This window comes from Parambassis ranga, chromosome 17, assembly GCF_900634625.1.
Source record: "Parambassis ranga chromosome 17, fParRan2.1, whole genome shotgun sequence".
Classification (NCBI taxonomy): Eukaryota; Metazoa; Chordata; class Actinopteri; family Ambassidae; genus Parambassis; species Parambassis ranga.
The window spans coordinates 2,267,839-2,289,794 of record NC_041037.1 but is presented as its reverse complement, the minus strand read 5'-3'; the positions used below and the strand labels follow the sequence as shown (position 1 = coordinate 2,289,794).

The following is a 21,956-nucleotide window of genomic DNA, read 5'->3' as shown; positions in this document are numbered from 1 at the left end:
ACGAGTGATTCATTAACCCGTGTTTGGACGTCTCTGTCAGCTGACAGGCAAATTTCAGCAGAGCGAACACAACTCAGTCTCACCTGAAACACAATCAACCGACCACGGTGAGCTTTATTGATTTGCATGATGATGCACATGTATTTTGCATTGTATCCCTCACCTCTGTAAACTATATAAAGAGAAACATATGGCACATATAATATAAGACACGAGGAGAAAGGTTCAATAAACACAACAGCCTTATGTGAGTGTAATGTCAATAAATCTGTCTCCACATAGTTTTTATTAAACTATGAATAATCCGAGATAACTGATGCTCTAATGATCAATGTTTTTTTTCTATGTTGTTTGATGGCACTTAAATTATTGTACAGTTATATTATGGTCTGTTGTGGCCAATGAAGTTCTTTATTTATTTATTTATTTTAAATTTTTAATTAAACTTGCCAGAAAATAACACTAAAACACTGCTTAACCTACCTCAGCAATATTATTCAGTTTAATGTATGGCTTTTACCTACTCACAACATTAAAATTTTTATGACCTTATTTTATCTCATCCATTAATTTTTTTTTTTTTTTTTTACTAAAGCTGGTAATTAAAATTACACAGAAAAAAAAACGTGTGGGAGATGTAAAGTATATAATTCATTTTTAAAAAATCATAAAATTAAAATATATTTCATGGAATAATTACAACATTTATATGGTGTTATTAATAATACATAAACATCAATAAAACAATCATATATGGATTAGACATTTGGTGTGCTGTGCTTGTTGTAATACATCATCTGTCCACTGGGGGGAGCTCAAACCCCGCAGCTCACCTGCAGCACTAATTAAACTGTTGGGTCTATTAACGGCGGTGTCTGATTTTTCTTCTTCTCTTCTTCTTTTATTTGTAGTTTTATCTCTTGTTAATTGAAAGTCGGCTCCATGTTTGAGGTCAGTGAAAGGAAATAAACAATTTATTTCCACCTCGCCAGCGGGTGTGTTTGTGTCGAAGTGTGTGTGTGAGAGAGAGAGAGAGAGTGTGTGTGTGTGTGTAGAAATGTAGGAAGTAAACTTTCCGAGCAGGACGACGAGGAGGCGTTAATCTCTTTATTTCGCTAAGAAGCTGTGATTTATAAACGCAACAAGGACTTCGAAGTGTTGAAATCACCTTTTCACCTTTTAAACGTCTCGACGAGAGATTTAGTGAGTTACCTTTTCTGAGGGGCGAAGCTCAGGTGAAGAAGCTTTTTCTCGTCCTGGAGTTTGTGTGAGTGGAGTTCGATAACGCTGACCGGACAGACGTTCTCCTCACTGTCGGCGGTTTATACCGACTTTTAAAGATGAAATGACTGCTTGTCCCAGAAAGGTGAGACTTACTTTGACATTTATCGACAGGTTTGACACCTGGTGCTGTTTATTATTTGTCACCTGGGTGGGTGTACGTGTGGGAATTTAGATTAGGATTACCAGGAAGTGTGGATTATTAACATGTTGATACTGTTGGTGGAACACAAAGCAGTTTCTAGCACATTTAGTCTAATTTGTGTTTTTTTCCTTACACTTATTGTGTGTGTGTGTGTGTGTGTGTGTGTGTGTGTGTGTGCACAGTTATGCTGAAGCCTGTCTCTGAGTATCAGTATGAGTCCAACAGATGGAGAAGCCCGTGTGGTGCAGATCTACCCCAGGGTGTCCCAGGACACCGCTGCCTACTGTCCCCTGCAGATCACCGCTGAGGACACAGCGAGGTCGGTCATCCGCAACGCTGTGGTCACCCTGGGCCTGGACTCCAACCAGAAGTACTGCCTGCTGGAAGTCAGGGAGGGCGGTGGGGAGGAGAGGCTGCTGGATTCCAGGGATTCCCCTCTGAAGAGAGTCCTGCTGTGGCCACCAGACGCACAGAAGTGGCACCTTCAGAGCGATGGGTACTACTTCATTCTGCAGCTGCGCACCACCAATGAAGGAGTAGACAGCAGCGTGGAGGACTATGATGACCTCTGCCACCTCTCCACTATCACAGAGGAGAGCATTCTGGAGGCTCTACGGGAACGCCTCTTCAAGCACAAAATCTACACCTATGCCGGCAACATCCTCATCGCCATCAATCCCAATAAGTTCCTGCCCCTGTACTACAACCCCAAGTACGTCAAAATGTACGAGAATCAGCCGCTGGGAAAGCTGAGCCCACATATATTCGCCATAGCAGACGTGGCCTTCCGCACAATGCTGAACCGGCAGGTGAACCAGTGCATTCTGATATCTGGTGAGAGCGGCTCAGGGAAGACTGAAAGCAGCAGTTATCTCATACACTGCCTGACTGCACTCAGCCAGAAGACGTACTCCAGCGGGCTGGAACGGACCATCCTCGGGGCCGGGCCGGTGTTAGAGGTAGGTCACTGTGTCACCCATCTGCTGAAACCACAGAACATCAAAAACATCTGCTAGAGCAGACCATGAGCACACAAGGCCTCAAAGGGGTTCTCTTTAGGGACCATTAGACACAGATTACCCCAGATTATAGGTCCTATATTGTCTGAAACACAAACATATATGCTTTACAATGATAAAATCAAATAAAATTGATTGATCAATGAGTTTAGTCAAATATCAAGTGGCACAAATATTCTACTAAACACTTCATGTATATATTTATTTTAATGGCCAGTTTCTTTTCATGGGAAATAATCCTCTCAGATTTTATCAGAAGTCTTGCTATGATGAGAATCTGCGCTACATTTTTGAGTTTTCAACCGTAAAATGAGCCAAACTGTCTCCATTTTTCACACAATTAGAGGCTCTGTCTCATGTTTGATGCCAGCAGGCTCTGTTTTAGTGTGACTTGTGGTTGATTTCTTGCTGAGAGGGTCAAAGATGATCATCTACAGTACTGCAGATTAATATTATTATTATTCCAAAAACAAAAAAGGTGCAAATCACCACTCTCTTACTGAACTCACACTCACATTTGGATTTAATCTACTCACTGATGTTTCCTTTTATCAAGTTGCACAAACAGTCACATGTTCTTCAACGCATCACAGCAGTTTCACTGATTTCTGCTGTTGTCTCATCAGCACTGTGGCACATTAGACGCCACATTTCCTCTCTTTCTGTTGCACAATGTGTTTATAGGCTGTATGCCTATAAACACTTGCTTAAAAGAAGACCCGCCTCTTTTGAGGGAATTCAAGCTTGTTTCACTTCGTTTAAAACACAGTGTTCTGAAACTAAGAAACTTGTAGTTGTAGGTGTAATAATCCTGTTGTTTCCCTTCTTCACTTTCAACCATCTAAGTCTGATGAAGGCATGTGCAGGAACAGTAGGTGTGGAGTTGAATGCTCCCTCTGATCTCTCCACTTGCTTTATCTCTCCATCGGTCCACATTGTTACTGATGACACACACCTATGCACAAACACAATCCCAAAGGGGCCAGCCTTTCATTAGGCAGTGACTAAATATGGATTCTTCTTCTTCTTTTTCTCTCTGAACAAGTCCAGCAAGTTTCCCCCTTGAAATAAGCAGCAGCTTTAGGCACCTTTCCTGTTAACTGATCTTTCTGGTGTTGTGTGCGCTCCTTCCTGGTTAAGGAGCCACAGATTAAGCTGTAGTGGAGAAAATGTTGCTTTTGTTGGTGTGATTTGTTTTCTAATAATAACTGGGAGAAAAAAAATGGGAAACGAGCTTAACGACTGAGCTCGCACGCCACCAGTGAGGAAAGCTGATGCTAATCTGTTTCTTGGTGGTTTTGCCATTTTGGGGTTTCCCTTGTCTTCATGACTCACACTTCATAACTTATCTGAAATCAGACAAGTTGTAATGTTTTTGTCCTTGTAGCTGTTAATGTTATCTCACCCGCTGTCAGTATGCAAAGAAAAAAAAGTGTGACGGACTCCTGCGGTCTGTACAGGCAGCAGCTGACCGCACTGTGTGTGCTGTCCTTCAGTGAGGTGTTTGCCGTAGTTGTTGTTGCTCCGGGTTTGTGTTGGTGAGCGGGAGGCTGAGCTCCGAGCTTTGCTGGGTGAATGTACAGGGCGTTGTCTTTGAGGGAACATCAGAGAGAGAAGAGAAACAGGAACATGTCAGAACGTGTTCAGCCAGGTCCTCTGGGAAACCGACACAACAAAGTACAGATCTGTGTACTCAGAGTCCGTTTCTCAAGCATTCTGTCTCTAACTTTGCTCAATATTATGGATTTTCTGAGGTCAACCTGCATGTTTGTTTGTGTAAAATTGTTCTCCTTATCTAATTTCCTTGTTTTTATTCTGAATCTTCTCATGATTCCTCCCAGAGTAACATCATTGTGTGAGTAAGTTCAGTGGTTCCAACTTGGGCAGTTCAAGAGACTGCAGAATCCATGTGGTGGGCCACAAACAAATGTACAGTATGGGTCCCTAAAATGACTAAAAAGAGGAAAGATTGTGGTTGACCTGGTGAACAAAGTCACCAAGGCACCAAAAACTGCGGTGAGTCAATCCCCAAAGACGTCCATATCAGCACACAGCAGAAACAAACGTTTCCACAGCACCTCATATTTCAATATTTGGCACTTTTGATGAATTAATCAGTTAATTAACGTCATCACACTTTGCTCACGTCATGTATTTCTCACTTTGAGCTGTGATCAGCTCAGCGTTGGGTCTTCAGGTCTGCCTGAATGCACCATCAGTTTCTGTCTTTCTAGAGGAGCAGGAGTGACGTCTGGAGGAACATCATATCCTGCTGCAGCGGCGTCTTTCCTTATCCCACGTACCATCTGAAATGCTTCTCTCCACATGCCTTTCATTGTTGTTGCCCTCCCTCAAGGTTCTTTGTATGAAATAAAATCGAAATGGAATCTTAGCGTACACTGGGCAGGAACGTCCCACTGTTTGAACAGCGCCGTGTGGCTCACCATCTGCACAGGCATTTCTCTGGCCTGTTAGGACACAGCCCCTTACAGTGGAATGAAGAACAGCAGCACCTTCAGAGGCTGGCGTACATTCAGTTTGGGCTTTTTTTATTGGAATTAGAAGCTGATTTACAGTCAAGCACAGCTAAAAATCCCTCATAAACATATTTATATTCATGGGAAAATGTCCCATGTGGAGTCTGTTGTGTTATTGATTACTGCACAGCTGTGAGATCAATCATTAGGTTCCCTCAAGGGCTGCAGATAACCATTTTTACAGCTATAAGATAATGACAAAAGCTCAAAAAATATATAGTTTAATGTGTAGCAGAAAGTGGCTGAACCTGCTAATGAAGTTTGACTCAAAGTTTGAATTATACCGGTTTTACTTCCCTCTTCTAAGCTGTTCTCAATAACTTCTCTTCATCCTGGTTCATAAGACAGGATGTGCACCACAACACAACTAGGTCACATTCATACTGTAGTTACATAAGGTTGCTAACGGAAACAGTCCTCTGCCATCCACAGAATGATTTAGCACCTCGCTCCTCTGCGCGGCAAACATTACATACAGTGTTTACATTTGGCTGCCAGTGTCTGTAGGAAACGTGCCTGTTTATTTTAGACAAAAACACATGTTCCTTATGTTTTAAACAGGCCTTTGGCAACGCGAAGACTGCAGAGAATAACAACTCTAGTCGCTTCGGGACGTTCATCCAGCTCAACTACCTGGAAAGTGGCGTCATCAGAGGGTGAGGCATCAAAGTTTGTTTTTCCCCTTTTAATTTAATGAACCTTCAGAAGAGTTTTTTATATTTTGTCAATGGACGGTGTCAACAGCTACTCCAAAGCTCTGCATGTTTTGACGACAGTCTCATCTTTCTTGTCTCTTGCAGGGCAGTTATTGAGAAGTACCTGCTGGAAAAGTGTCGCCTTGTGTCCAGAGATAGGAATGAGAGGTGAGGCTCAAAGAGACCCTCACAGTAACACCTCTAAGTCACATTCTAATTAAAAATCTGATGGAAACTTTAAGCTAATTAAAGTAGAAAACACTCAAGTGAGGTAACGCATGTTCAGTCAATAACAATGTTGAAATTGTTCTGTGACCTACAGGAACTACCATGTGTTCTACTATCTGCTGATGGGTGCGTCCAAAGAGGAGCGAGAGCAGTTTCATCTATTAAAGCCGCAGGATTATCTCTACCTCAAGCAGGTACCTTTGATCTGCACAATGAATGAGGAAGATACAGGATGAGTCATTAGATGATATTAAAAAGGAAAAGCAGCGCAAGGGTTTTATACAAACATTGTATAAAACGCTGTGAATAAACAGACGCTCACATAAAACAGCATTTTAACAAGGCTTCCTTCAAATCAGTACAGTATTGCTGTAGATGGTAGAATTTATGATATTAGCCACGGTTTTATTGTACATACTGATGCATTTAATCAGCTCTTTATCTTCATAATGTGCCTGCTTAAACACTAGAAAACTTATAAAGTGATGATTTCAAGGTGCCGTCAGCATCCTGAAATAGTCACATGTACAGGGTAGTGAGGAGGACTCACTAATAAACTAAATTATTATTAGATTACCAAACCAAGTTTTGAACTCTAAACGTAATATCATTTGGAATATGTATAGTTAATGATCAGCAGTTGAATAATCTGAGGTTTAGTCTGTTAACTATTTCTTTCTCGACTCAACTTTTCTTTTTTAGTTGTCCATCTGTTAACAGTGTCTTGCCCAGGATATCTGTTTACCATTATCCACATATCTACTGACTTGAGGGTCTTAATGAGTCCATGTTGAAAAAATAAACATTTAAAATGAAGGTTTGGTCTGAGACATAGATTCAGTCATATTATTATTGATTTGTTTTTATGGACTGTGTTTTGTGTATGTATGCGGGTCATCTCTAGCATGGATGTTTACTGGTACCCCTCGTCTGTCTGTTCCACAGGAAGACATCAGCGTAGATGACGAGGAGAAACTCGGGAATGAGTACAGGAGGCTCCATCAGGCCATGGAGATGGTTGGCTTCCTGGCCTCAACTAAACGACAGTGAGTGTAAAGAATCAGAATCAGAATCGTGTTTACTTCCATGTAAGTGAAGAGGTTTCACATTACTGGGAGTTTGCCTTAGTTATTGGTGCATACATAAAACCGTATATAACAATTAACACAGCTGAAAGGCTGCATGAGGCCACATGAGCGTGAAGGGAAACGTGACGGGCCAACTTTGATGCATGAAAGTGAATTCACTTGTTGTATTTGTGAGTAATCTCTTAATACATATTGTTAAAGTAACCTCCCGCAACATTTCATTGTGTTTCCTCGACAGCATAATGAGGTTTCTCTCTTCTCAGTTACTAACAACAACTGTGTAGATGCTGCAGGTGGGGAGGTGTACTATTTAACTGAAAACTGTCAAAGAGTGTCTGCTTTCCTTTACTGGTGTCAGTAACAGGTTGGAGCTTGTCAAGTCAAGAAAAATGCAGCAAATATGTCAGCCAGCGCCTAACAGCCTGAGGACAGAGTGTGTAGATAAAAACAGCAGCAGCAGCAAACTTTGTAGCCGGTCCAGGTCAATTTCCCTGTTGCAGAACTACACAAACAGCAACTTTTATTCAATGTCAAAGATTTTTTTTAACAAAAAAAAAGGAGATGCAATCAAGAAGAGACCTTGCTGTGCATTTACAGAAGGCTGTGAGCAAGTATGTAGCTAAGGAGACATCCGTATAGATCATAGTGACTGTAAATTCCTACAGCACCAGGTGTCCTCAAAGGCAGCACAGACATGTTTACAATAGCACAGTAGTGTTTATCCTTGGAGGCATTGTTAGTAGGCTGCAGAAGCACAACTTTCACATTCTATATGGATGAGTGTGTAGTGTGGCTTAAAAAAAGAGACACCAGAGCATACAAATGTCAGTTAACAGATGAGAATGTTCTGTCAGTATGTGTTACATGTCAGATTTTACTGATAAAATATAAAAACTGACCACATTTGGTGAGATGTGCCAGCTCTTGTTTCTATTCTGGGTGCCATGTGTGGTATGTTCACATTCAAAACCGCTTAATGGCACCTGTCTCACCGTGCAGCATATTTTCCATCCTCGCTGCCATCCTGCACCTGGGTAATGTGACGTACACTATGTCAAAGGACGCTCAGGTCCTGGAGGCTGGACCTGCTGACGTTCTATCCACCCTGTCAGACCTGTTAAAGGTGAGATTATAAAAAAGATTCTCAGAATTATTGTGCTTCAGTTTCATTCTGTGAAACTGAAAATAAATGGTGTCACCTGTGTGGGTTTTCAAAGCAGACATGTCTCTACAAGTTCTGTCAGAGTCATAAATAGTAATTTATTAGAATAATTATTGAAGAACTGTGGCAGCAGGTTTATGTTTCCTCTTCTTCTTTCTAGGTGAAAAAGGAACTGCTGCTTGAGGCTTTGACCAAGAGGAAAGTTGTGACTGCCAAGTCAACCATAGTTTCACAGTACACACTACAAGAGGTGCACAGATCAGATCAATAATACTAAGGCTGCCCCCTGGAGTTTAATCGATCAAACATTTGATAGAATGATTCAATCAAAACATCACATTTCCTCAATTTTCCAGTTTGGTGACATATTTTTTTTTTACCTCGTGTGCTTCCAGGCCATCATGATGCGGGACTCTATGGCCAAATCTTTATACAGCGCTCTGTTTGACTGGATCATCCTTCACATCAACCACGCAATGCTCAATAGACGAGACATGGAGGAGTCTGTGCCTGTGAGTAACATGATTGATTTTGGGCCTGCTGTGACTGTGGCCAGAGTTAGTTATATATATATATATATATATATATATATGTGTGTATATATATATGTATATATGTATATGTATATATGTATATATATATATATATATGTGTATATATATGTATATGTATATATATATATATATATATATATCTGTATGTATATGTATATATATGTATATATATATATGTATATATATATATGTATATATATATATGTATATATATTCAGTACAGTAAGCGTATGAATTGCTGCTTTCTTTTCAGTGTTTGTCCATCGGTGTCCTGGACATGTTTGGGTTTGAGAACCTGCAGACAAACAGTTTTGAGCAGCTGTGCATCAACTACACCAACGAAAAGCTGCAGTGTTATATCAACCATCACATCTTCAAGCTTGAGCAGGTTGGTGTTTCTATATATATTTACAGCAATTAGTCCCTTTATTTGCATAAACCTGACCCAGAGAAACATCAGTTCTATACCTTCTTTATTTATATTTGTCCTAACTAACTTGTATGCTTATTTATTTATGGGTCAACCCATGCCACCATTGCAAACAAATTACATTTACCTTCAAGGTATATGATTACATAATAGTGACTAAACTAAATTCCAGGAGGATTATGTGTCTGAGGGCATCACCTGGAAAAACATCAGCTTCACCGACAACAGCGGCTGCATTCAGCTGATAAGCAACAAGTCAGATGGACTGTTAGAGCTGCTGGACGAGGAGAGCGAGTAGGTGTTTCCAACATGGATGAGATAATACTTCTGTCACCTAATGTTTGATGGTTAATTTGTACAAGTAAAAGAAATGAGGACATGGTGTTTTAAGTGTTTATTATTGTCCATTAGTCAGAGTTTGAATGAAGGCCTCATCTGTATTAGATCCACATCCACTAACATACACACATAGCTAGTAACTACACTACACACCTGTGTTTTCATGTCATTGGTTAGCATTGTAGTTAGCTTATTAGGTAACTGAAAAAACAAACAACAGAACAGGATGATCCAGTTCATGATGATGTAAGCATTTTATTTTTTCCTTTATAATATTTAATGACGCTTATACTCGATTTCTCCCTTTGTCTGTTTATTTGGCTTTGTGTCTGTTCTGCTATTGTTGGTTTAATAACCAATCAGGCCGATGCTTTTTCCCAGATATCAGGTGTTGAATCTGTTCTCCTCTCTTCAGCCTCCCTCAGGCCACAGACAAAACCCTGTTGGACAAGTTAAAGCAGCATCACCAGGACAGCCCATTCTTTGTGCCCTCTCCAAACAGAGAGGCGAGTTTCATCATCCAACACTTTGCCGGGAGAGTTAAATACCACATCAAGGTAGGTGGAGTATGATTCCCACACTGCAAGCATCTCTGGTCTAAACACTGAAATAAAGTCAACGCACATTCTATCAGTCAGCATGAGCCTTGTCAGATAAGCCAGTGTGAGAAAAACCTGGAAAATCTCACCCATTGAATGATTAATCTGCTCCGGCACCAAGGCTGTGGACACACTGGGAAGTTTGTTGTAGTGAATATCAGGAACTGCAGCCTTTTAAATGTAACATAAGTGTGTATATTACAATAATTATGATGTTTTTTTTTTTTCTTGTCCAGGATTTCAGAAAGAAAAACTCAGACCACATGCGTCCTGAAGTCGTCTCACTTCTACGGAGCAGTGAGCGTTCATTCCTGCATCACTTGGTTGCATCCAGCCCAGAAGCCCTGTTCAGATGGGGCGTCCTGCGGGCGACCATCCGCATCCTCACCGTATTCAAGAACATGGGGCGCCAGCGGGCAGAACAGAGTGGGTAACTTTAGTGTAGAACCTTACTCTGTGATCATACTATTGTATAATATTTTTTTTAAGTGACCTGATGAAATTTCATCACAGTGGTGGCAAAACGGAGCTCCCGCATGTCTCTCGGAGAAATTAAACGGCGCGCCAGTTCTATATACACACCGTCCAGGTAAATATAATACACATGTTCCTTAATAGCAGCTGTTTGGATTGTGGTCTTTCTGCAGAAGGAACTTAGGGTCACTGTACCTCTGCTCACTTAAAACATGTCTAACTTTCACAGCAACAGCATGACTCTGGATTTCTCCTTTGATCGCTCCGATGAGCATCCTCTTGATGCATTTGAGGACATCTTTGCCAATTTTGAACAGACAAAGTAAGGGGGCTATATGTTTTTGCAACTTTAAAGTTGGTTGGTTGTCGGCGTTTTGTGCTTCATTATGTCTCTTGTTCTTCAGGAAAAGTAAAGGGAGCCAACAGAAGCAGCTCATTCCAAAGGTGAAATGTCATTTTAAAGCAGGCAAACATCTTAAGTGCTATGTATTATTCATCTGCACACACACATTGTTCTCAGAGTCGTTTACAGCCTGTTTTGTGTCTTGTCAAACAGAACCTCATGGATATGCGCTCACTTCAACATATCGTTGGTCTTACGGCACATGACCGAACCAGCAAATTAATCTTCCACCCTCGCCGGACAACTAAACCCCCAACAGTTAGCTCTCAGTTTGAGGTTCGTCTTCCGTAAAGGGCAAAATATTTTTGTTTGTTTTTATCAAGTCTTAACTATAGATATGAAAAGAATTTGTGTTTAAAGTTCTATATTTTAATACCTGCTACTCCAACAGGCGTCACTCGGACAGCTGATGGCCAAAGTTCAGAGAGCTGAGCCTTTCTTCATTTTCTGTGTTCGCTCCAACGCCGAAAAGGTGAGGATGTCTGTGAGTGTAGCATCATCTCACTAAATGTATTCCTTGTATACATGTTGGACTGCGAACGTCACTTAATAACACTTGAAATGTTTGTTTGTGTTTACAGAAAGAGCTGCACTTTGACGATGAACTCGTGCTAAAGCAAATCAGGTACACAGGTCTGCTGCAGATGATTCACATGCAGAAGTCTGGATACGGTGCCAAATACACATTCAAGGTGAGTCCGTCTATTAGAATAAGGTATATATTGATTTTAATATCCTGCATTGCTGCACATTTAAGAAAAAGATGACGCAACACAGACAAATAAATGATAATAAACTTAATTTGTGCTTTTTCCTGATAACAGGAATTTGTGAAGAAGTTCAGGATTCTACTTCCAAAAAGAACCACTGCAGCTCCAAAACCTATAACTGAGCTGTTTGAGAGGATGAAGTTGGATAAGACCAGCTACCAAATAGGAAGAACTAAGGTTAATCACTCTCTTTGTGTCCATATCATGTCTCTGTTTGCAGCAAAGCATGTAAGGTTTTGACTGTACAAATGAGCTTTCATCCTTCGTCACATCTTGTATGCTGTTCTTTCATTTATTCAGGTTTTCCTGAAGGAAAAGGAACGACAGCTGCTTCAAGACACTCTCAACAAAGAAGTGGTGCATCGAATCATCACCCTGCAGCGTTGGTTCCGCTCCTGTCTGATAAGGTTCCATTTTCTGCAGAAAAAAGACGCCACCATGATCATACAGGTACACTTTTATCACTTGTGAAGACTGCTACAAAGCCATGGTTTTACACATTCTCCCCTAAAGTTCTTTCTCTCACTGCAGCCATTGTCATATTCAGAATCATTCAACCACCCTCATCTCATTTTTGTGCGGTTAAATATAGCCCGGCCTGTTTATTGGCCAAGCAAAAATAAAAAAATGTTCTCAAAGTCCAACAAATAAAGAGCTTAACCACATAACAGAGCTGAAGGGAGGATTTGTGGTGTTTCAGAGGAGCTGGCGTGAGTTTTATGAGCACCAAAACCGAGCAGCTACAGTGATTCAGACGGCATGGAGGAGTTCCCTGTACAGGTCAGGGCAACAACAGGACAAGGAGGGTAAAGAGGAGCCCAACGGCCAGCCGAGGAGTGACAGGTACTGTGTCTGACTTTAAATCAGAAGTGAACACCTTATCTATACTGTGACAGGCACTAAACATTTAAAGTGTAAACACTGGGTCTGGTGTGGTAACAAACATTACAGGTGTACAGGGGTCGTGCATGTTGTACTCAGAAGAACAGCATATAAAGTCTCAGTTGAGTGAATGTTTATTGATAACCACTCTTAATAGTACAGTTTTGCATTAGACAAGTGTTAGATTCAGCGATAAGCAACATGTGGAGGAGGAGGTTTTTTTTTTGCCGCTTGGGGCACCACAAGTAGAAACCTCTAAACCAAATATAGCAAAATCTGTATAGATAAATATCTCTACAGGCAACAGGGAAGATGAATACTACTATTTGACTTTGTAGTGAATTACAGACTCATGATTGATGTAAACCTTTTTATACAACAGCTTGACAAAAAGAGAGCTGAAGAGGCAGTACAAGGTGGACCACAGCCCCAACAGAACCCGGCTGCCTGACCCGCCACCTGGCCAGTCCGCACAGATCAAGGAGAGACGAGAAGGCAGGGGGTCCCCTCCTACCCTCAACAGACCCCTCTCCCTCCCTCTAGGTCCCAAAGTCAGCAGTGAATCCACCAGCCACACTAAGAGCAGCTCGCTTCAGCGCTACAAAGATGTAGGGGACATCAAGGAGAAGGCCGAGAGGTGGAGGGAAAGACAGGGTGAAGCTGACCCAACGGACGAATCGAGTCCTGAACTACCGCGACGAAGACAGAAGAAAGATGAGTTTCAGTAAGCTTTCAGTTCATATTGTGTATCTTGATGCTGTACTGGTGACTTTAGTCCCACAGTGATTCACCTTTCTGGTTTTGTTTTCCTCTGCTAAACAGCCGCAAAGGGAAGTCCATGTCTGCTGATGAACTGTCCAAAATAAGCTCATCGGGCTCTGATACCTCACCTCCTGTATGTATGCATAAAACACAATTCACAATACTTTATCTGGAAGTAAAACATTGAATCCATCTTTATTTTTGCGTCCTGTGGAGTCAGTGTCATATACAACATAATTGTTGGTAGTGGTTTTACAAAGTGCTGTAGTTGTGTATGCTGTAAGTGTACCTAGCAATAGAGTACATCCACCAAAAGAAGGCCTTCCGATCTGTGCCTCATCACTTTTCCCAGCGCAATCAGGTCAAGGTGCGTCCCCGCAGGCAGAACAAACGCAAGCGGCGCTTAGCCCACGCCCGCAGTGGTTTGGTGATTAACTTTGGGGGCTCCAAGGAGAGCGAGTACTGGAGCTTTCCGCTGCCTCCAATCAGCCCCTACATGCCCAGCATGAAGAGCTCAACCAGTTGTCTGGATATCCGCACCCTCAAATCCCAGGTCAAGGTACTGACCGACGGGATGTTATGACCGAACCCAGCTCTCCTCTGCATACTGCCCTTGCATGTGTAGTCCTGAATGGACTGGTTGGATAGCTTGCATTGTTGTGAAGCTGGTTTCTGCTCAGTAGGACAAAATGAGCGGTTGCTTTCAGACAGAAAGGAAATATTAAAAAAAAAACTATTTCCAAAGCTCATTTCAAAAGTTTTGTTTTTTTGGCCCAAATTTACAGTGAACTCACAGAATGTGATGTAAATATCAGTGAGCTAGCTCTGTGTAGCATTAGCTTTGTGTATTAATTTAATTCATAAACATGGTAAATATTACTTTAAATCTGTAACTCATCCATTGAGTTTTACTAACAAGTGTCTGTAAATACACTTTCCACAGAAGCACAAACTAATGAGGGCAAAGTTTAGCTGGTGGCAGGTGACAATGTAGCTTTGCATGATGAATAAAAATGGTGACAAGCTGCCATTGTTGTGGTTTTACTGTTATTATCAGGTGCATTGGGAGTGGTTTGGTGGTGGAGGTCTTCCGTCTGGAAGAGATGGGTACAGCTGTTGTGGGATCATGTTTTTTTTTTTTTTTTTGGGGGGGGGGGGTGTCTAACTGTTGCTTGTTCACAAGATTTCTTCTTGAAAGTTGAACACATTAATCCTGTTGCAGATGCCACCAGAACCAGACGGCTTGAGGTTCAGTCTTCCACCAAGGACCTCCCATGAGCAGGAGCCTAATCAAAGACAGCTCACAACTCCTGAGAGGTAAAGCGCCTCATAAAGATGGTTTTAAAAACAATCAGAACTAAACTTTGTTATTAACTGTGTGTATTATTTTTGATTTTTTAGGATTTGGTTTCTCAGTAAATTTCTGAAAAAACGAGCCCAAAAATCGTCCCCTAACACCGAGGCACCGTCGGATAAATCAGGTAACAAAAAGGTTGCTGCTAATATAAATCATTTAGTACAAACATTTTATTTTTTTAAATATTATGGTGCATGGATACTTCCTGTCAGTGGTTAACACACATCATCTCTTTGCTGCCATCTGGAGGATGTTTCCTAATCAGCAATAAAAGTCCCAAACTTTTGGCCTTTTAGGAAATTCATGTCTTTCTACAGTTGGTGGTAGATGTTTTATTTAAAATGCTTTATTCTCATGTCATGTGACCTTACAGTCACCCTGCCCAGCTACACTCCACATCCTTACCACATGCCAAACCAACAGAGCGGGAAGGTCAGTCGTAACCCCACCATTCGCATCAGTCGGGCCACACGGGCTTCGCAGTGGGACGCGTCTCTGGACCGAGAAATCACCGACCCCAAGGAGCTACGACACCTGGACGAGTTTCTGGGGAATCAGGTTAGAAGAGAAGAAAGACACGGCAGCTTTACAAAGCTTCATTTAAAAAAAAAAAAAAAAAAAACTTTCACCACCTTTGTCATCAGGTGAATGAGTTGAGTACAAGAATAAAAGAGCTGTCGCCAGCGGAGAGCATTTTCCTCACAGCCACCATGCAGTTCAGAGAGACCATCAAAGGCATGTACTCCATCCAGGTCAGTCACTGTATTGTATAACAGCAGACACACAGGAGACATAATAATAATAATAAAAAGCGACTTGATTACATCGCTGCATGTTGTGACCAACAGAAGCCCCAGATTGGCTACAAAGATCTGATGGTGGGTTATCACAACAAAGTGAACTCACTAGCAGGACCCACGCAGATAGGAGAAGTCTCACTGGTGGTTAACCTGTTCCAGTCTGTGCTGGACGGATTCATCAGAGGTGAATTAAAACGAGTGGAGTCCGAGCCGGCCAAGGTATGTTTCATACTTTTAAGTTTATCATCAGCGTCTTGGAGAATAGGACTCGCTCATATATCTGATGTCTGGCTCCTCTCAGGCTACTAAGGTCACAAAGAAGACGAGGAAAAAGGAGAAATGTGTAAGTTTGAGTATCTTTTATCACCTTTTCTCACCATACGTTTAGTTAAATAATCTGTGTGTTGCTGTACTTTTCTGCATCTACAGCTTGATAACCGTCTGGATCACCTGTTCAGCACATACCAGGTGAACATTATGCAGTCTTGTGACATGTGTGGCTCCTACATCTGGGGAATGGAGAAGGCCTACATGTGCAGCGGTGAGTTCAAAGACCATAAACTCATTTTAGACAGCATATATATGATATACACTCAGAGTAAACCGTTTTCCTTTTTAGCTTGCAAGTTGATATGTCATAAGAAATGTCTGGACAAAATCATCACAGACTGCTCAACCCGGTGTGCCAGACGGGTAAGAACTGACATTTTTAACTATAATTCATGTGTTTTTCTATCTGTAAATCCCTCATGTGTGCTCCTCTCATCCACAGGATGACAATTCAGCCAGCTCCCTTCACTTTGGGGTACAGGTGTGTGTGCTCACTAGTAAAGCCAACCCTGTGCCTAAAGTGGTGGAGCTGTTGCTGATGCACGTGGAGCTGAACGGCCTCTACACTGAAGGCATTTACCGCAAGTCAGGCTCAACCTGTCGTGCGAGAGAACTCCACCAGGTTCTGGAGACTGGTGAGAAATCATAGAAATAAATACCAAAAACAAATACTGTATCTACATGATGATTTAAGTTGTTTATCTTAACCCTCACACTTCTCATCTTTGTGTTCTGGCCTGTTCCATCAGACCCTGAGAAGGTCTGTTTAGACAATTACCCCATCCACACCATCACAGGTCTTGTTAAACGATGGCTCAGAGAACTCCCTGATCCCCTCATGACGTTCTCCCTCTACAATGACTTTTTGCATGCAGTGGGTGAGAAAATATTTACATTGTATACATTTTAATACCTGTTTTTGTGTGTGTGAATAGTCTATAGCAGGGGTGCCCACACTTTCTCGGCTCGCAAGCTACTTTTTACAATGACCAAGTCAAAGTGATCTACCTACTCTAATCCTAATCCACGTATATACATGTGTGTATATAATTGTCGGAGTTTCCATTTTAGGATATATGAACAGTAGCTATATATAATCAGGTTAAAATAATCAACAAAGAAACCTTAAAATTACTCATCTTTATCAAATTAAAAATGACAATGTGGAGTTAAATTACATTTTTCAGTACAAACATATTATAAATGTACCCAGTCAAGTCTGTGTGTCATGGGGCCAGAGCACCGGCACCTTGATTGAAGAACATTATAAAAACACAGCGCGCAGCATCCAGTGTGAACTGGCATCAGGCTACGGCCCTCTGTCTGTCCGCCTGCAGCACTCAACTGTCTCTCCGGTTTGTTGACACGGCCCAAAAACTTGCCTCAAATGTCTTGTATTGACGGTAAGAGCTCTCACTCCTTCGATCTTTCACGCTACTACATACAAACACACACAAACATGCAACGGCACGGGTGATCAGGACAGAGTGAGACATCTGTGTTATAAAAGATCTTTGAGGCACCATGAGGACAGGTGATAGACTAACATGAAAACATTTTTTAAATGACACACGATCAACCCTCACCTCCTCCGCGATCGACGTAATGGGCACCCCTGGTCCATAGTATGCTCTATGATTCTACAGTATGAACACAGCAGGTTTGCAGACATTGTCCATGTACAATCATAAATCTGCTTTTGTAAAGTTAAAATAACATCTAACTGTCTGAGTATTGACGTTCCTGTTTTCCCTCAGAGCTGCCTGAGAAAGCTGAGAGACTCAGAGCTGTATACCAAAAGATTGATGAACTTCCTCCTGCCAACTACAACACGTTAGAGCGGCTTATCTATCATCTCGTTAGGTACGAAGAATCTTTTTCTTATTTGTGTAACAAAGATGCAGTGAGATTATGAGCTCTGTGTGTGTGTGTTTTTTAGGGTTGCAAAAGAAGAAGAGCAGAACAAGATGTCGCCGGGCGCTCTTGCTATTGTGTTTGCCCCTTGCATCCTGCGCTCACCTGATGCTTCGGACCCCTTCCTTGGTATGAAGGACGTGTCCAGGACCACACTGTGAGTCATCACACATGCTGACAGACCCTGGCTGTTATTGTCAAGTACCGGTATGTGTTTCTAAGGATGGGATATTTTTTTGTCTGCAGCTGTGTGGAGATCCTCATCTCTGAGCAGTTCAGACGCTACAATGAGAAGATGCAGAACATTCAGGAGCTGGAATACGCAGAGGCGCTGGCTGTCAATCAGCTCAAACTGCGGAGGCAGAACACGGTGAGAGGGCACTAGAAAGACAAAGGAAGTATGACTGTACCAACTCACTGTGAAAACGTCCTTCTGCTGGCAGTTATCTGGACATAGTAACATCCTACTTTTTCTGTCAGTGTGTTCACTCATGGTTTAGTTAACAGGCTCCCTTTAAAAGCAGAACATTATTTGCACATGAACTTACAAAACAAAGGCGTGCATTATGCTAAATTCACTTATCGGACTTTCCAGCATTTAAAATATAATGAGACACTTTACTTCCTCATTGTTTCACGTTTGTTCAAAAGGACAACAAAGGAAAGTGAAGTTACTTTTACATTCACAGTTCATGTGTGTATCCTTCATCCTGCAAGTTCTTCCTTTTTACTGGATCTGATTTCATGATTTCTAATGACAAACATCAGCATCTAAACATCTAGATAGTGAGACAAACACTGCTCTGTAATGTGTGCAGGTTGTTGAAAAGCCGTCCGAGCTGACCGTGCCGCTACAAACACATCCTGATGAAACAGAGAAGACCCTGATTGAAAGGATCAAGTCCATCAAACAAGAAAAGTGAGCTAAACGTGTTTCATATCGGATACATATCACTTCACACATTCAATCCCTTGATTTAATATCAATATATTTATTTTGTCAGGGTGGACTTGGCCTTCAGGTTACACGACCTGGAGCAGGAGCACTCCGACAATGACAACCTGGACTCGTCATCGTCAATGAGCACAGAGAGCCTAGAGGAGCGGCTGAGGAGTCTGGAATCGGAAGGTCAGTAAAGAGGTATGGTATTCAACCTTCCTCTGGGTTTTAAATGTCAACCGCATGTTATGTGTACCTGTAGTGTCTCACCACTGTGGTAACTGGTAGATCAGACGTGTGACAGTCAAAATTTCATTTTTTTTTTTTAAATATTTCCCAAGTACTTTCTTCAAAAGCCCCGCATTAGGCACTCCAGACACAGGTAAGTATAGAGACGGTTAGAGCTAGGGCTGGGCGATATTGCCTGAACTCAAAAACCGCAATTAATTGCCGCTTTGTCCTCGATCGTGAGTTAGTGTGTGTGTGTGTGTGTTAGGCCCCGTTCACACTGGAGAAAGTCATTCCAGCTAGAGTAGGATTGAGTCCAGACATCCTTTAAGCTGGATGCGTTCAGACCTATTTTCAAATCTGGCTGGTACACAGTTGTGTCCGCACTCAATCCGGCTTAATCCAGCGTGTTTGCGGTCCTCCAAACCACTAGGTGGCGCCTCGTAATATACAGAGTCCGTTCACGCCACGGTAGGACCGCATGTGCGCATGCGTCGTGTGGTTTTTTTGTCCCGTGTGGCGCCCCGTGAACCGGAAGTAGTATGTCGCTAGCCGGATTCGCTAGCCACATTTGCGTTCACACCTGAACCACATTTGAGCCAATCCGGCTAGATCCGCCTCTCGTAGGTGGTAGGTAATGTGTGTGTGTGTTTCGAACATGGAACCTGTTGCTCCCAAGCCACTGATAATCCCGCTGCGCCACAAAACACTCGATCAATCACCACGCATTGCATCAGTTACTGGGCATAAATGTCGGTTTCGATATATTTTCGGTTAATTGCCCAGCCCTAGTTAGAGCTACAGTTATGTGAGTTTCATACAGAAACAACCACTGAGGAAGTTTATTTCACACAAACCAAAAAGTACCCCATAGGAACTGTCCTCTTTGTTTGATGAATCACTGTTATGCAATGATAGCATTACATTCTTATTACAACAAGCTAATATTTATTGTTTCCTAATCAGACATTTCTTTCTACAGGAAAGACATCCATGCAGTTGAAAACCCAGAAAAGTGAGTGCTCGGGTAAATCCCCTGACCTGGCTCAGAGAGTCAGGAGTCTTGTGGCTCAGACCGACGACGAGCAGAAAGAGCTCACTATAGGACAGAACACAAGTACCACCACATCCATGTGCTTCCTGCCCTGCCCGGACACCCGCGCCACCCCGACCAGCAAGCCCCAGGTCCCCAAAAAGGCTTTGAATGGGAGCTTTGACGACCTCAACATCCCTTACATCGACGAGGACGAATGTCAAAGCTGAGATAATGATATGAGAAAAAGTGTCCTTGTTTAATAGACTTGTATCAGTGCTGCTATGGAGACAAAGTGCTTTAAAAATTATTTGTATTTAATAGGAGATTGTGGTGGCTTCAATGTTTTTATAATGGATCTGGACTCGACCTCTTTACACCATACAGTGAGTGAGGTTTTAATTCATATTTCAGTATTGTACAGGTTTTACAAAGCCAGATAAAAACACAGCATCCTGGTGAGACGTGTCTCCTTCAATGGACACTACTTTGAGCTCAACTACTGTGGTACTAATGGGAAGTTATTGCGTGTATGGTCCAACAAAAAGTGTACCAGAAATAATGTTGTACATAAAGAGATTCTCCGTTGTACACAAATTGATGCTGAGCGCACCATTTGAAGCCATTTAATTGTCTTTCCATTTGCTCGTGGTATACATACTGTGACTGAGCAGTATACCTCTTGAGGACTTGCTGCCTTTTAGATTGACTGACCGTTGTTGCTTCTGCAAATCTGTGCAGCTTCACCAAGTAAACTACTATTCATTCGTTCACTCTTTTACGTGCATACTTACACATTTTGTAGTAAGTGGGAAGGATGTACATCGTGGTGGACTTCCTGACAAACACACAGTTCCCAAGTATCTGGAGGTGAAAGAAGAGATATGCAAATACTGTCAGAAAAATGTACTTTTCAGAATCAGAATGACTTTATTTATCCCCGAGGGGAAATTCTTTTTTGTTACAGACAATAGAAATTAAAGATAAATTGAAATATATAATAAATATCTAAATACCTAGATAGCATTTAAATCCCTGAGTTGTTTCTAAAGAAGAAGAAACATATTTACTACTGTATAAAAACCTTTACATAGTAAAGTACCTGTATGAATGTACAGTGTCTGAGTGACTGTTACAGTTCAGACTTCAGTAGTTTGATTGAGACAGGCAGGAGTGACTTCCTGTGTCTCTCAGTGGTGCATCGTGGGAGTCGGAGTCTGTTGCTGAACGAGCTCCTGTAGCTGGTCAGTACAGTGTGGAGTGGGTGAGAGGGACAGTCCAGTATGGCCTTCATCCTCCTCTGACACACCTCTGTCAGAGAGTCCAGGTCCTCTCCTACAACATGGCCACCTTCCTGATGATTCTGTTGAGTCTGTTGATGTCCCTCACCCTCAGACTGCTGCCCCAGCAGACAGCAGCATACATGATGGCACTGGCCACCACAGACTCATAGAACATCCTCAGCATCGTCCAGCAGATGTTGAAGGACCTCAGCTGCCTCAGAAAGTAGAGGCGACTCTGGCCCTTCCTGTAAACTGTGTCCATGTTCTTACTCCAGTCCAGTTTGTGGTCCAAGTACATTCCCAGGTATTTATACTCCTCCACCACCTCCACACTGACCCCTTTGATGCTGGTAGGGGTCACTGGAGCCTTTGTCCTCCTCAGATTCACCACTAGTTCCTTTGTCTTTGTCACATTGAGCAGTAGGTGGTTGCTCTCGCTCCAGGTGACAAAGTTATCCACCATGGCCCTGTACTCCCTCTCATCACCACCAGTGATACATCCAACCACTGCAGAGTCATCAGAGCATTTCTGGAGGTGGCAGAAAGGGAGAGAGGATGGACCATGAGGAGCCCCAGTGTTGCTGATTAGTCTGTCTGACACACAGCTCTGTAGGCGTACATACTGTGGTCTGCCAGTCAGATAGTCCACCATCCTGGACACCAGTGGGGCATCCACCTGCATCGCTGTCAGCTTCTCAGCCAA

The 21,956-nt window shown here is 42.2% G+C and overlaps 1 protein-coding gene across 3 annotated transcripts; it reads left to right on the top strand.

Annotated features, from left to right (window-relative positions):
• Positions 1-878: 878 nt before the first annotated feature.
• Positions 879-20,743, top strand: LOC114449327 (myosin IXb). 3 transcript variants are annotated; one of them, XM_028426887.1, is made up of 41 exons: positions 879-1,366; positions 1,609-2,385; positions 5,544-5,638; positions 5,783-5,845; positions 6,000-6,099; positions 6,851-6,951; positions 7,993-8,116; positions 8,316-8,405; positions 8,551-8,667; positions 8,963-9,097; positions 9,312-9,433; positions 9,894-10,035; positions 10,314-10,503; positions 10,591-10,666; positions 10,781-10,873; positions 10,956-10,995; positions 11,108-11,230; positions 11,346-11,426; positions 11,536-11,646; positions 11,779-11,901; positions 12,025-12,174; positions 12,425-12,567; positions 12,989-13,330; positions 13,429-13,501; positions 13,721-13,927; positions 14,591-14,685; positions 14,770-14,849; positions 15,099-15,283; positions 15,370-15,477; positions 15,574-15,744; positions 15,827-15,868; positions 15,955-16,066; positions 16,145-16,218; positions 16,298-16,490; positions 16,605-16,733; positions 17,613-17,718; positions 17,795-17,926; positions 18,016-18,139; positions 18,588-18,688; positions 18,774-18,898; positions 19,920-20,743. In XM_028426887.1, the coding sequence occupies exons 2-41, from the start codon at positions 1,639-1,641 to the stop codon at positions 20,198-20,200; spliced, it is 5,646 nt and encodes a 1,881-aa protein (XP_028282688.1). In that variant the 5' UTR covers positions 879-1,366; positions 1,609-1,638; the 3' UTR covers positions 20,201-20,743. The 3 variants fall into 3 exon arrangements, with proteins under 3 accessions (XP_028282688.1, XP_028282691.1, XP_028282689.1); XM_028426890.1 differs by having other exon boundaries at positions 18,774-18,910; positions 19,920-20,055; XM_028426888.1 differs by lacking the exon at positions 13,721-13,927 and having other exon boundaries at positions 880-1,366.
• Positions 20,744-21,956: the final 1,213 nt, after the last annotated feature.